The 12,732-nt window shown below is 44.8% G+C and overlaps 1 protein-coding gene across 2 annotated transcripts in view; it reads left to right on the top strand.

The window, feature by feature from the left end:
* The first annotated feature begins 1,550 nt into the window (after positions 1-1,550).
* Positions 1,551-12,732, top strand: part of DAPK2 (death associated protein kinase 2) — a 53,208-nt gene continuing 42,026 nt past the window's right edge. Inside the window, exons 1-2 of one of the 2 annotated variants that reach the window (XM_086620101.1) lie at positions 1,551-1,580; positions 11,228-11,325. In XM_086620101.1, coding sequence (XP_086476227.1) covers positions 11,249-11,325 — 77 coding nt within the window. In that variant the 5' untranslated portion in view covers positions 1,551-1,580; positions 11,228-11,248. Of the gene's footprint in view, positions 1,581-6,197; positions 6,216-11,227; positions 11,326-12,732 lie in introns of those variants that run through there. The other variant, XM_009990236.2, reaches the window with a different exon arrangement.

Raw genomic sequence — 12,732 nt, 5'->3', positions numbered from 1 at the left:
TAAACTTGGCAGAGTTGTATGTTCAGTCATGCTTGACTGAGAATGGAAAATTCATCTGTTTCATGAAGTTGTGTAGCTGTTTAAGTGGATGTTCCCTTAAGTGCCATGTTAGAAATCAGCAATATGCGGTACAAGAAATTTGAACCACAAAACATAAGTGATGTTATTTTCATAAAGGTTGATGTAAAGAAAAAATAAATTGTTTATTGCTTTACAACTTGCTCTGGTTCTCTTTTTTTATTCATAACAGATGGAAATAACTGCAGATGCCATTGGAACAAACCAGTAGTAAAGCTGGTGTTTGTCTGATAATGTGATTTGAGAGAGTCTCTATAAAGGAACATACATGCAAATTTGAAGCATGAAGATGTGAACTATAGAGATGTTGCATGCAGGTGATGCTGACTGGATAAACTTCTGATTGGTAGCCTTAGTTTCTTGGGAGAGAAGGGGAGGGGAGATTAAATTTGCATGAGTGTTCACAGGGAACAGATTTCTTAAGAAACATGTATTTGTATGACATCTCCTGATACCAAAAGCCTCTTTAGTAGGCTGGGCACTGATGTTCTGCTAAAGCCCTTGGTAGCCAAGTGCATAATTTCAGCTGCTTTGAAAATTTAGCAAGGTACTAAATTAATTTAGAAATCTAGCCTCAATGTCTGTCTTTCAGATGTAATTTTTGCATTTTGGAGTTGGCTTGATTTGCTTTTAGAGGCTACCAAGTACCTCAGCTACTTCAGATATAAAACTTAACAACTAAATGTTTGTAAAGGAGGAAAAATAAGAGTTGGGAGATGATTTTTAATTGCATGTCCAAGCAGATCTTTCATAGTAGAGGTGAAGAGTGCACAGTTCTTGTCCTCTGGCTCTGCTAAGGACAGTGAGCTGTTAAGAGCAGCACAGTTGGAAAACTGCTCGCAGGGGTTGCAAAACAGGATAGAGAGCAGCAATTGAGACAGAATATAACTATGTCCTAAGGACCTCCCGTCCTCTGTACTGAAAACTTAAGTCAAAGGAATAAACAGAAAATTCTAAGAAGAGACTGCATAGGGAGCACTGTCCTCACTCGGACACTTGGCATATTTAGCTTGAGTAGGTTGTGTTGCCCTGGCAGCTGCTGGGGCCTGTGAAAGAACAGCTGAGGCTCTTGTTTCCTCCTTGGGACTGAGCTTGACATCTGTTCTCAGTAGAATTGCAACAAGGATGTGAGCATCGCTGATGCATATAGCTGATTTATGTTGATAAATACCTTATTCCTATGAAATGCATTAACTTAGAAAGGAAAAATACAGCTTGTCCACTCTGAACTGAAACCGAATACCTGCAGAGCCTCACTCTCTGTCCTCAGTGCCTCAGAGAACACACTGAAGTTTGCTGGTATTACAATATATCAGGTGTTCATTCCATGGGTTTTCAGAAGTGCTAAACATAGCTTCCTTATCTGCAGCTCTTTGACCTCACTGGAACCAGAATCCATGTAGTGCTGAAGCTTTAAGAATTCCCACATATGAAGCACATTTACTCAGATAATGCAAAGGAAGGGTGTGCTCTGCCTTGGAAGTTCCCTCCTGGAAAAGAAGGTAAAAGGTTCAATCACAAGGAAGTGAGTAGAGTAGTGTTTTCATCATGATACTATGCTGTAGAAGCCATGCTTCTCTGCAGTTATACCTGTCTACAGTACTAGCTTGTCAGAGGGTTAGACTAGAAAGCAAAACTCAGGGCTATATACTGCAGGTGATATTAAAACCCCAAATAGTTACTTAAGAAAACTATCTATTCCCTAGCCTGAATTAGTCTGGGGTGTTGTCAAGAGAAGTAAAGTAATTAAAACATTTGACACTAGGATATACCTCGGAAATTAAAATGACTTTGGCCTTAATTAAGATACTCCTAGCCTTGATTGACTGCATCTTGCCCATGTGTTTCAAGTGAGGTGTTCCTTTTGTGTGTACAAAAGTGGGTTTTTTTGCATTTGCAGTGAGCTGCCTTTAACACTTCAGGTTTGAGCTGAACTGACTCAATGATGTCTCCAGGCACTGTGATTTGTGATTAAACTGTGAAATAAGCTATTTACCTGTTTTTATAAATGCAGATGGTATTTTTCTGGTCTTTAAGTGTGAGACTTCCCCTTTGGAACTAAGATACGGGTTTTCTTCTTTATGACTTCCTAAAGGAGACTGGTAAGTGAATGGCTAGCAGACACTGCAGTGTCTGTGCTGCCAGCTTCAAATGCTACTCAGCTTTGAGTTTTCCTTCCCATTCTTGTCCTGGATACACATAAAGACTTTTGCCCTGATTGCCAAAGAAGCCTGAGTTAGTGTTTTAAGGGTGAACAACTAAAGAAGGATGTAAGAGCAATTTCTTAATCATGCAGAACCTGTATTTTGGCTTTCAAACCCTAGGGACATAGCATCAGGGGTGAGATTCAATCTACCCTTGCTGTTCTTGGAGACCTTGCAGGGCTGGCCAGCAGATACTAAATTCAAATGGGATTATTCAGGGCCTAGTTATATCAGGGCTTGTCCTGGTTTGAAGAGCAGTTATGGCCCCTGAGGGCAAACCATGCCGCTTTGTCCCCTGCCTTCCAGCTAGGGGCAGACAAAAGAGGTGGTCTTCCTTGTATGCCCCTTCCTCTGAGAATTTTGGAGGAGGATTGCTGTGACTTTCATGTAATAGTATCACATTGTAGAACTAAAGGTGAGGAATGCAGTATTTTTATTTCCCTTTCAAAGTATTCTGAATTCTTCCACTGCCCTTTGAAACCTTTACTATTGCTCCCATTTCCTATGTAGGAAAAACATACTTCCTATGTATCTTCTCTGTCCTATGTAGTACCAGCTGCAGCCACTTTCTTTTTGGAATTGGCAGAGCAGGGTGGAACTCCTGGGCTGTGAACATGCCTCCCAGGGCAGACAAGCAGGGGCACAGTTCAGTCCTCTTGACTTGGAAGAAGTCTGAAGCCAAGTTTCTTTTTAATTGTGATAATAAAAAGCACTGCCTTTAGGCACTTGCCTAGTATAAAATGATTTTTAAGTTCATCTATCTTTGCAACTTATTGCAATGGAAACAGCCTGCCTATTATGTATGATAATTTGCCATAGCTTCGCGTTATCTTAACCACATAGAGAACTGGAAGTGAAGGCATTTATATTTGATTTTGAAGGTGTAAACAACCAATGTTGGATATTAACTTGCCCAGAAGAAATTTAAGGAGACCCAACAGTTTTTATTGCGATTGTCTGCCAAATGAAAAGGGAGAAAATCTAGTCTTACAGGTTTTGGGAATGTCTTTCGGACAGGAGAGTAAATAGAGGAAGAATGTCATTGTTGGTGGCCAACATTTGGTCTAGGGCAACCTGGAAAAGAGTATTGCAAGTGTTTGTTACGGTAGTGCATATTAATGCATTCTGAGATCCACAGTGAGGGCTGGAAACCTGTGCCATTTTGTTCTGTCATAGTGATTTCTTGAAACAACAGGGAATTTCAGTGGGTAGTGTTGAGTTTCAGACCACACAATAGACAATATAGGCTTGTATTTATGTTGGGTAGAATATAGAACAAGAGTTATGCAAATGAAGTGCCTCTCTAATGAATTCACCTCCTCAGCCTTATTTCCTTGGTATCGTTTTGATATATCCTGAAGAAATTGGGTCCTACCTCTGAGATATTCCCTAATCAGCCTGGGTGGACTATGATGGTCTGGAAGGCTTTGTGGTGACCAAGGATGTTATCTACATCTCAAATGTGGGAATGCAGGGCTCTGGCTTCTCCGGTGATGTTGAGTGCTAGGGTTGTTTGCCCTATGGGCTGCCCACAGGCACCACACTCATATCAAAATAGTGATGTCGAAGCCACATCAGGCAGCCATTATGTTTGTCTGTGTGTCCTGGATTAAACTTTCTGTTCTCACTGCAGAGTAACTCAGCTTGACCACTGGTGAAATGGAGCACAACTGAATAAACAAGTGAGGACAGTGTTTGTTTTTCAGATGTGGGGCCCTTCAGTTTCTGGAAAAAAGGAGTTTTTATTGATGTACAGGATTGCTGCTGAAACCTGGGACAATATGAGCTTTTTGCTAAACTTTGGACCAGTTGCTACTAGAAGGAGAGCCTAATGCCTGGTCCACAACCTCTGCCAGTTCAGTGGTGATGCTGGGTGAACTACTCCTCGGGTCTGGCTGGAGAAGAAACCCGCCGAACTGCGCTTGCTTCCTGCGTGCCCGGCGGAGGCAGCCGGCCTTCGTCCCTCCGTCCCCGTGAGGCAGGTGGGAGGCCAGAGCCCGCAGGGCCCGGGGCACCGGGGCACGGTGCAGCGCGGTTCCTGTGGGGTCCCTGCGTTTCCTTTCTGTGGAGGAGCTCCCGCAGGGAGCGCGCCCTCGGCTCCGCGCGTACCGCGTACCCCGGAGCGCGCCGGGCGGGCGGCGCGGGCAGGATGGAGGCGGGCTCTGCCCCGCGGGGTCCCGGACACCTGTGCGGGGTCTGAAACCGAGTCTGTGCCCCGGGGGGAGCTGTCGCGCGGGTCGGGACACACTGACGCCGTGAAATGGTTTTATTTCATGGTTTTTCTTTATGGGTTTTTTTTTTTCGGAGCGAGGGGCGCAGGTTCCCCCGCGCGCTCTGACGCGAGCCCTGCCCGTGCCCCGCCCGCCTCCGCGAGCGCCGTCCTGCCGCGGGGCCCCTCCCTGACGGGACCGCCCCGGGCGCGGCGGGGCACGGCGGCCCCTCCCTCCCGCCCAGGGGCGGGCGGCCGGCCGGCGCAGCCCCGGCGGCTCCTCCGGTGACCGGCGGCCGGTGCCGCCCCCTCGGCCGTCTCCCGGCGCACGCGGAGGGGGGGGCCCGGCCGGGACCCTGCGCACCGCGGCAGCGCCGGAGGGAGCCCCGAGGGCGCGGACGGGCCGTGTCTGGCGGTAAGTGGGCGTTGCTTTACCGCGGGCCGGGGGCTCCCTTCCCCTGCTCGGCGGCGGCCCCCGCTCCTCATTTCTCTCTTGGTCCGTTTTTCCCTGTGCCGCCTTCTGAGCCGCTTTCATGATGCTCCTGCTCTGCGTCCCGCCTGCGCCGGGGTTCAGAGGCTGAAGTGGCGCAGCCGTGAAGCCCGCCTGGCCGGGGCAGGCTCTGGGGAGCCCTGGGGCCACCGCTCGCCGCCGGCTCTTCCCCAGCGCCGCGGGCGAGGCCCGGGGTCTGCAGCGGGCGGCGGGGTCCCTCCCCGCGGGTCAGCCTGGTGGCTGCGGTGCGGGGCTGTCACAGGGGCTCGGGCGGTGGCGTGCCCTCGGTCATCCCGTCCGTGCCGCGTGGTTAGTGGTGTTTCCACCTCAGACTGTGTGCCAGCTGTCCCGCAGCTGTCGGCCGGGGAAAAGGCAGCTCCTCGGATCATCTCCGCAGTGAGCAGCTGTCGTTTGTTCCTGAGCAGGTCCCGCAAGGGCTGGGGAACGCGGTGGTTACAGAAGTGCGCTCTTCAGGGTTACATGCTGCTCGATCTGCCGTGGTTTCTGTCAAAGCCGTCAAGGACAGCTGGTCCTGGGTTCACATCTCAGCTTACAGATGTCATTCAGCAAATGCTGTGCAACTTTGTCATGTTTATCCATAAGTTCCTTCCTGACTTTTCCCCCAAAAAACCTCACTTGGGGTCTGGTAGGTTCTTTAACGCCTGCTCCTCCGAGCAACGAGCCTGGGGTCCTAGAGCCATGCAGCACAGCGGGGTCTGGTTTGGCCTGGCCTGCATCCTTTTAGAGGACAGTCAAGAATGAAGGTGTGAATAAGAGGGTGGAAAGATGTGACAGTTGCTCTCACTTTGGCTCCTCAGTCACCAGCTGCAAAAAAACCCCCAAAATCGGCACGCTGACACGCTTTTAATGCATGGGGGAAAACCTCAACTCTGACCCTCTCTAGAGGTATTTGTTCTGAAACATTCATAGGTTTCAGACTTTCCTGTGTCCTTTATCTGCTCGCGCAAGAAACGTAGATCATGTGGGCTAGATCTCACTTGGCTTTGGGGCAGTGACGTGTCTTATCTGCAATACTAATCCTTGACAGGCGCCCCAGGGACGGGGAGTGTGGCTCTGCGATGCCATGCCAGCATGCCGGGCGTTGCAGGCTTCCCCCTGTGCCCTGTCCGTCGAGGCGTTCATGCCAAGCTCATCGCTCAAGTGCTTTGAGATCGGTTACAGCAGCGGCCCTCGCAGTTAGCTGCTGTAATTAGCTGCAGAGCTAACGCCTTTGGTACGTGAGCTTGAGGCGGGGGCTTGGAAATGCACACTTTGGTCGTTCACCACACGTGTGGTTACTGCAGAGTAAACCTGGGAGGTCAGAAAGGCATCCCTTGAGAGAGTGGCAGGAGCAGTAATTCCATAACAGATCTGAAGTACTCGGATGTAGGGTGTGTTTTGTGTCCTTTACAGGCACACAGGTAATAACAGCTGTCTTAATTTTCTGACAGAAAAAAATTTAGGCTACTGTAGTTTTCTGACAGAAAAAATATTTAGGTGAAAATGAGAGTTTACCAAAATTAATGTAACTTTTAACTGTGCTTTGATTATGTTTATCTGAAAGCAGAAATTACATGCTTTTTTTTGCTGTTGGAAATGCTTAGTGTTTTCCTAGGACGAAAAAGAAAGAGAATGAGAAGGAGGGAAGAGGAAAACACTTTAATGCTTATAAAAATCTATTAATTTTTACCATAAGGCACCAAAACTAGAAGACAATATCACTTGAATTTGTTTGGTGGGGTTGTTTGGGCTTTTTTTGATGGTGTGTTTTTTTCTTCAAATTAGTAATTTAAAACAGTCCCATTTTGATTCTAAATTGGTTTGATTATTTTTCACTATTAAAAAATAACTTATAAGGGAAGTTGTTACTTTGATCTGTTCTAACATGTTTTGCTTTGCTATAACTGTTGTTTTGTAATATAAAAACATGCCACAGGGGATGCTTCTGGGTTTGGCAAAAGATTTAGTGATTCAGCTCGTGTCAGGTGTACTTGAGAAAGTGAGATTATTCAGCTGTTACCTCAGTCACTTGAAACTGGTGTCCTTAGGGTAGAAGATACCCTAAGGAAAAAAAGCAAGGCTAGTGACATGCCAAGGGATCCAACAGCTTTGTTCTCACCTCTATTTTCTATAATCCTGCTCTTGTTCAGCAGTGCGTGGACATTTGTCATGGATTTGATATGTGTAGACCAGTCATTGATTGTCAAATAATTTGATGATGACAGGCTAATAACTTACCTATGCAGGGAAATGTTTTTTTAAAAGAGAAAAATAAAACTTACTTTTTTCTGCTCCTCTTGAGACAAATGCTGTCACCCTCTTCAGAAGAGTGGATTTCTTCAGATTGATTTCCTTTACACACAACACAAGATGCACTAAAAAGGCACTTCTGTACTGGAATAAGAATGTCTACATCCAGAGTTTGTACTGGTATAAAATATACATGTTCAAGTGTATGCTTTAGATCACAGTAGGAAACAGTGTGATTTCTTAGGATAAATAACATCCGATTTTATAGTATGACAGAATTTAGGAATGCGAAAAGATTAGGCAGGACATGTTTCTAGTCCCTGAAACTGGAATCTTGGATATCTGTATTCTATTTCTGGTTTTGCTACAGCTTTTTTACACGTCTGTAGGAAAATCATTTGCATAGAATTAACAGTGCTTTGCCACCTTGTGGCATTTGGGATGGGTAAAGAGGAGTTGGATACCGGAGTAAGAGGTGAAGCATCATGTACTTATGCTGTACGTATACTACACTATGGAGTATCATTGTGAAAAGATGGTAAACGCTATGGCTGCTGAGTAGAAGCTGGCCTTTGTATTAAAATGCTCACTGCTAGGAATCCGAGAGCAAAGAGACCGATACAGAAGAGGTGGCCCCAACATGGGATGGTTGAGGAATGGACACAGCATGTTGTGTGAAAGAGCACAGAAGGCCATCTCCCCTGCAGAGCTTGCCTTGGAGCCCTGAAAGCTCTGGTCTGATCCAAAACTCACTGCAGTGGATTCCCCCATCCTCCTGGTTTTGATGAATTCTGGTGCAGACTGTAAGTGATTGGAACGGTCCTGGCTCATTGTGTTGCGATACTGTTTGGGCGAGTTCAGTCTGCTTTCACTGACCAGCATAAGAAATCACCATCTGACTGAAGTTAAAAAATAAGGCTCTCATTTCTCCTTTGATACGCTTGTGCTCTGCACTTGCAAATGAAGTCCACCAAAAACACTTTAGTTTAAATCCTAGAGTATGAAGCCACCTTAGATTCCTGAGATCAGTATATAATATCTGAGGAGGGTTGTGTTTATGCTTGTGAATGGCATTTTTATTTCAGGTGAATTTTAAGTGGATGAAAGTTATCTTTTATTGTCTTATCCCCCTTATGCTGTGCATATGCTAATGACAATTGTCTTGAGTCATCAAGTGGGTGGTCTATTTTGGGCATCTGCCGACTGTGACTGCTGGACAAAAGTCAGTGAGAGATATCTGCAGAAGTAACAAGAGTGGAAGGCTATGTTCCCAGAGGCATCTTGGGTGGGTTCCTCATTCCCAAAGCAATGTTTTTAACTTGCTCTTCTGAATGACAAACTCTCTCTTAGGACAATGGTGGTGTTCTAGGTGTGTTTGCATTAATGTTATTTATAGCCATGTACCTTGGATTCTGATGCAGGGAGTAGTCAGCTTGAGAGATTTACAGTCTTTGGGCAAGTCTCAGCAGTACCTCTTAATACGTGGGCATTTTCCTGTACTTAACTTTTGCATGTGCTCAGAACTTATTCTTGCAATTCAGGATGAGCAAAAGGTTTGGGTTTTTCAACAAGGCTTGGCTTTGTTCTTTGTTTGCTTTTGCTGAAGTCTGTGAGTGTTGAACTAGATTTTGCACTAACACTTCAGAAGATCCTGCTCTGAACAATTGCAAGCAGCATTATATAAACTTAGTATGGAGCCAATAGCTCAGAGACATCCTTGTTCTTTTAAATGCTAGTAAAGCATTTGTTGACTGTTGTTTCAAGCCCTGAGCAGTATTGGTCAATGAGCTTTCTCTGGGATTGTGAAAGGTTGCTTGAGGAATACAGTAATTTGCTTACAAAGTTAAATTTGAGTTGTTCATTTTCATTGAGAGGAAAAAGAGACGTTTTTGTCCCAGGCATGAATGTGGCTTTGGGAAGGGAATTAATGAGCAAAGTAGTAGAACAGTTCACCTGGCTTCATGTTGAAAACTCTGAAAATATGGACAAAGTAAGGATCAGCCAGAAAATGTCTGAGAAAGTATGGGAATGGAAAGTGGAAGTGAAATAAACCTCTGCATTGTAGTTCATCTAGTCGAGGCTCACCAGTGGAAGTGTTGATTTCTACAGTGCACTTTAATAATGCTGTAGTTATTCTGGTCTTCAGCGTCACAGCCTGTGTGGTTTCTATCAGTTGTCTTAGGTAGCTGGGTAAGAGAGATCATCACTAGAGCACAGTTATACAGGAAGGTGTGGGAGGCAAATTTGTCTCCATTGCAGAGCTTTGGAACTGGGGTTTTAACAGATTTGTTAATGAAAATGCAGTAGACCCCACAGAGCCTTTAGAAGAGCCACTGCATCTGCAGTGGTGACCTCCAGCAAGGCTGTTACTGAAGGCATGAGAGCTACTGCTAGGGATACCTTGCACCTCCCTCTTCTCCACGAGGTGCCTGCAAGTGTCTGTCACGCAGTGGAAATGGAAACTTCTCAAATGTGACAGAAATGGATGTGTGTTGGTCATGTGACAGATGCATGTCAGTCATGTCACATCACAATATGCATTCTGCCCCACAAGGTGTGCAGGTACACACCCTTTGAAAAGGAGGGGACGCAGTTTTGATGTACAGCTGAAGTGTTTCCCATTGTCTGCTCAGAGTGAAGCTGTGGGTCCTTTGCGGGGAGAGCGCGGGGCTTGCCAGAGTAACGCGTATGCTCTGTATCTTCTCCTCCATCTTGGGAGGACAGAGCGGAGAGGAGAGCAGGCCGGAGGCTGGGTGTGGGCCATTAGAAGCTCACCACCTAATGACTACATTGTGAGAGGGAAAGGAATGAAGGGAAATGAATGGTCACAAAGTCCCCCTGGATCTCCCTGTGCTTTGGAAACAGCGATCCAAAAGGAGCAGCAAGCAGCCTCTGGGATTCACAAGGAAATATAAGTTACATTGAGAAGTACAGATATGCTGCTGAAGCCTGGAGATGTGTGAGAATGACTGCATGGCTCAATGTAGTTAGATTTTGTTATGATGCTAGAGGCCTTACAGCTACTTTACGCGTTCTGATCTAAACAGTGAATGTTGTTTGGGCCATTGGGGACAACATTTATCTACACAGGAGACACCAAACGTAATAAACTGATGGGCAGGTTACTGTGTTAAAATCTACTCTGTTTAACGTAATATAAAATCCACTCTGTTAACGTAACATCTATGTTGCTGTGTGGGTGTAGCCTGAGGAATTATGTGGTCTCTGATCTTCTTCTCTTCCAAAAGCAGCACAGCATAATGCACTCCCAGATCCTCAAATGCACCAATGTGAGGCTTGTCTTTCCAGACCTCACAGAGCTTATTGACTTAAAAGATTGTGTTCAGGAAAGGAATTTCAGTTACACAGAGTAATGCACGCAACAAACGCCACTGGCGTGTTTGTCATTTGGAACACCTAGTGTGTGATGAAAGATGTTGAGCTGAAACCTCTGTAGATGTAATCACAACGTCTTTTTGCAGCAGTAGTTCAAATTTCCATTTGCTGTCCTGCTTGTGTGCTTCAAGAACACTGCCTGACATGAGAAAAAGGAAGCTCTGTCTTGTGGTCTCCTTGGTTCGTGGTCTGCCTGCTGATGCTTTAATGAAGAAGCCTGTAATGCTGATTCTCATGCTAGCTCTCTTCAGCCTAGTGTGGATGCTTCATGGTCCATAAGTTTGTAAAATTAATAATTAGTTGCTTTACTTCTGTCACATTTATGTTTCAAGGCACGTTCTATGCTTCTAGTTAAGTATGTGGTCAGATACTTCAGTGAGAGGCAAGAATCCTCTTCACTTATAGGCGCTCACCTCTTTCCAGGTTTGGACCCTCACTGTTAGGCTGAGACTGCTGAACTCATTCTTTTTATTGATCAGTGGTAACTTTGGCCATGAATAAGCTGCAATGGATCCAAAGTGACTACACCAGAAATGTGTTTTACTGATTCTTTGCCTGTTGGAAGATTATAATAAATGTCATTCTTCCTTAATATTTCAGTTGCATCATCTGTGTGCATCAATGAAAAGTCGAAATATGGCTTTGTTCAAGCAACAGAAGGTGGAGGATGTTTACGAAATCGGGGAAGAGCTAGGAAGGTAAGTTTGTACTGATGACACCAGGCTATTCTAAAAGCTGACACATGGGGATGTTTGCCACATCTTAAAGCAATGACTGCATGATGGCTTAAACCAATTGCAATATACAATGATAGAAACACATCCCTTTGCAAAAATGGCACTTTGCATATTTTTTTAAGTTAAGTGTGCTAACTATTCTTCCTGTTTCTTTTCTTGCAAGTCTGACAACAAAAGGTAGGTTTACATTGTCTTCTGTAGATAGTTGTCATCTGTGTCTGTGCTTTAAGTTCACCTGTTTGTTCTCTGCAATAGCTAGGAAGGAGGAACTCGTGGTGCCGTCATGGTGATACCATGAAAGTTGGCAGAGAAAAACCCTCTAAGATTTATTTTGAAGTTTTAGAAGGCAGGCGTTCTTTATTGCAACGCTGGAGACATGGGAGATGATTCCTCCGAATGTGTCTCCCTTTGGTTGAAGTTAGTGAAGTTTATATAAGTCAGTTGTATACATATGTATTGGATTTCCAAGAATAATCCTATAAATTTATCTCATTTTTGAGAACTAGTTACAATACTTGCATTATAGTTATGCATATGTCCTGAGTCTTTTAGGGTTTTTTTATGAGGGTCTTTTGGGATCTTCGAGACCCTCTGGTGGTCATTCTTTAAATGTCCTTTGGTTGAACTTTCTTTTGGAGCATGCACCCTGAGGAAGAGTGTAGGTGTCCTTTATTTCGATTCTAATGGTTAACCAGTTCTAGCTACCACCTAAGGTTGATCTGGTCTACTCTTAACTCAGTGATTAGTTTTCTGCTCGTTAACATTCTTGAATAGTCTATTGTTTAGATCTCCATTTTTATAATAATTTGTTATCTGATAACAGGAAGACTACAAACAATTATGCAAAAGAATACAGGTGGACATATACAAAGAATATAGATAGATATATACAAAAAGAATACAGATGGGCTGTTTCATGTTCTCGATATCAATGGACGCTGTTTTAATTTGGCTCGTTCTGAACAGTGCTGCACGGCACTGTTGTTTTCAACTGGCTCCTGGCGCTGAAAGAATGTGTTCATATCTGCCTGCAGACTGCTGTGTATGTATTCCTGAAAAGATTTACCTGTCAAAATTTCAACTGGACTGGTTAATACTTTTATATAGCTTTTAATCTATAAAGGCTTATCTGCAGGTGTTAATTATAGGTGGAGTTAATGGGCTATTACCATGCTTAGCCATAAACACCTGCTTAAACACTGTGCTGGGTTTGTGAACTGATGACACAGGGCCCCCCAGTCACTTAGCAACATGCAGTGCTCTGGGTGAGGATAGCTGGTTTCCAACCCTCCACTGATGTTCTTTTTAATATGCAAATAGCTAAATTAGGGCTATACACATGTTGGCTTCTTTCCCAATATCTGGCAG

The sequence above is a fragment of the Tauraco erythrolophus genome, chromosome 14 (genome assembly GCF_009769465.1).
Source record: "Tauraco erythrolophus isolate bTauEry1 chromosome 14, bTauEry1.pri, whole genome shotgun sequence".
Lineage (NCBI taxonomy): Eukaryota > Metazoa > Chordata > Aves > Musophagiformes > Musophagidae > Tauraco > Tauraco erythrolophus.
Note: the sequence above shows the minus strand (reverse complement) of the source record. Positions and strands in the feature narration are given on the sequence as shown.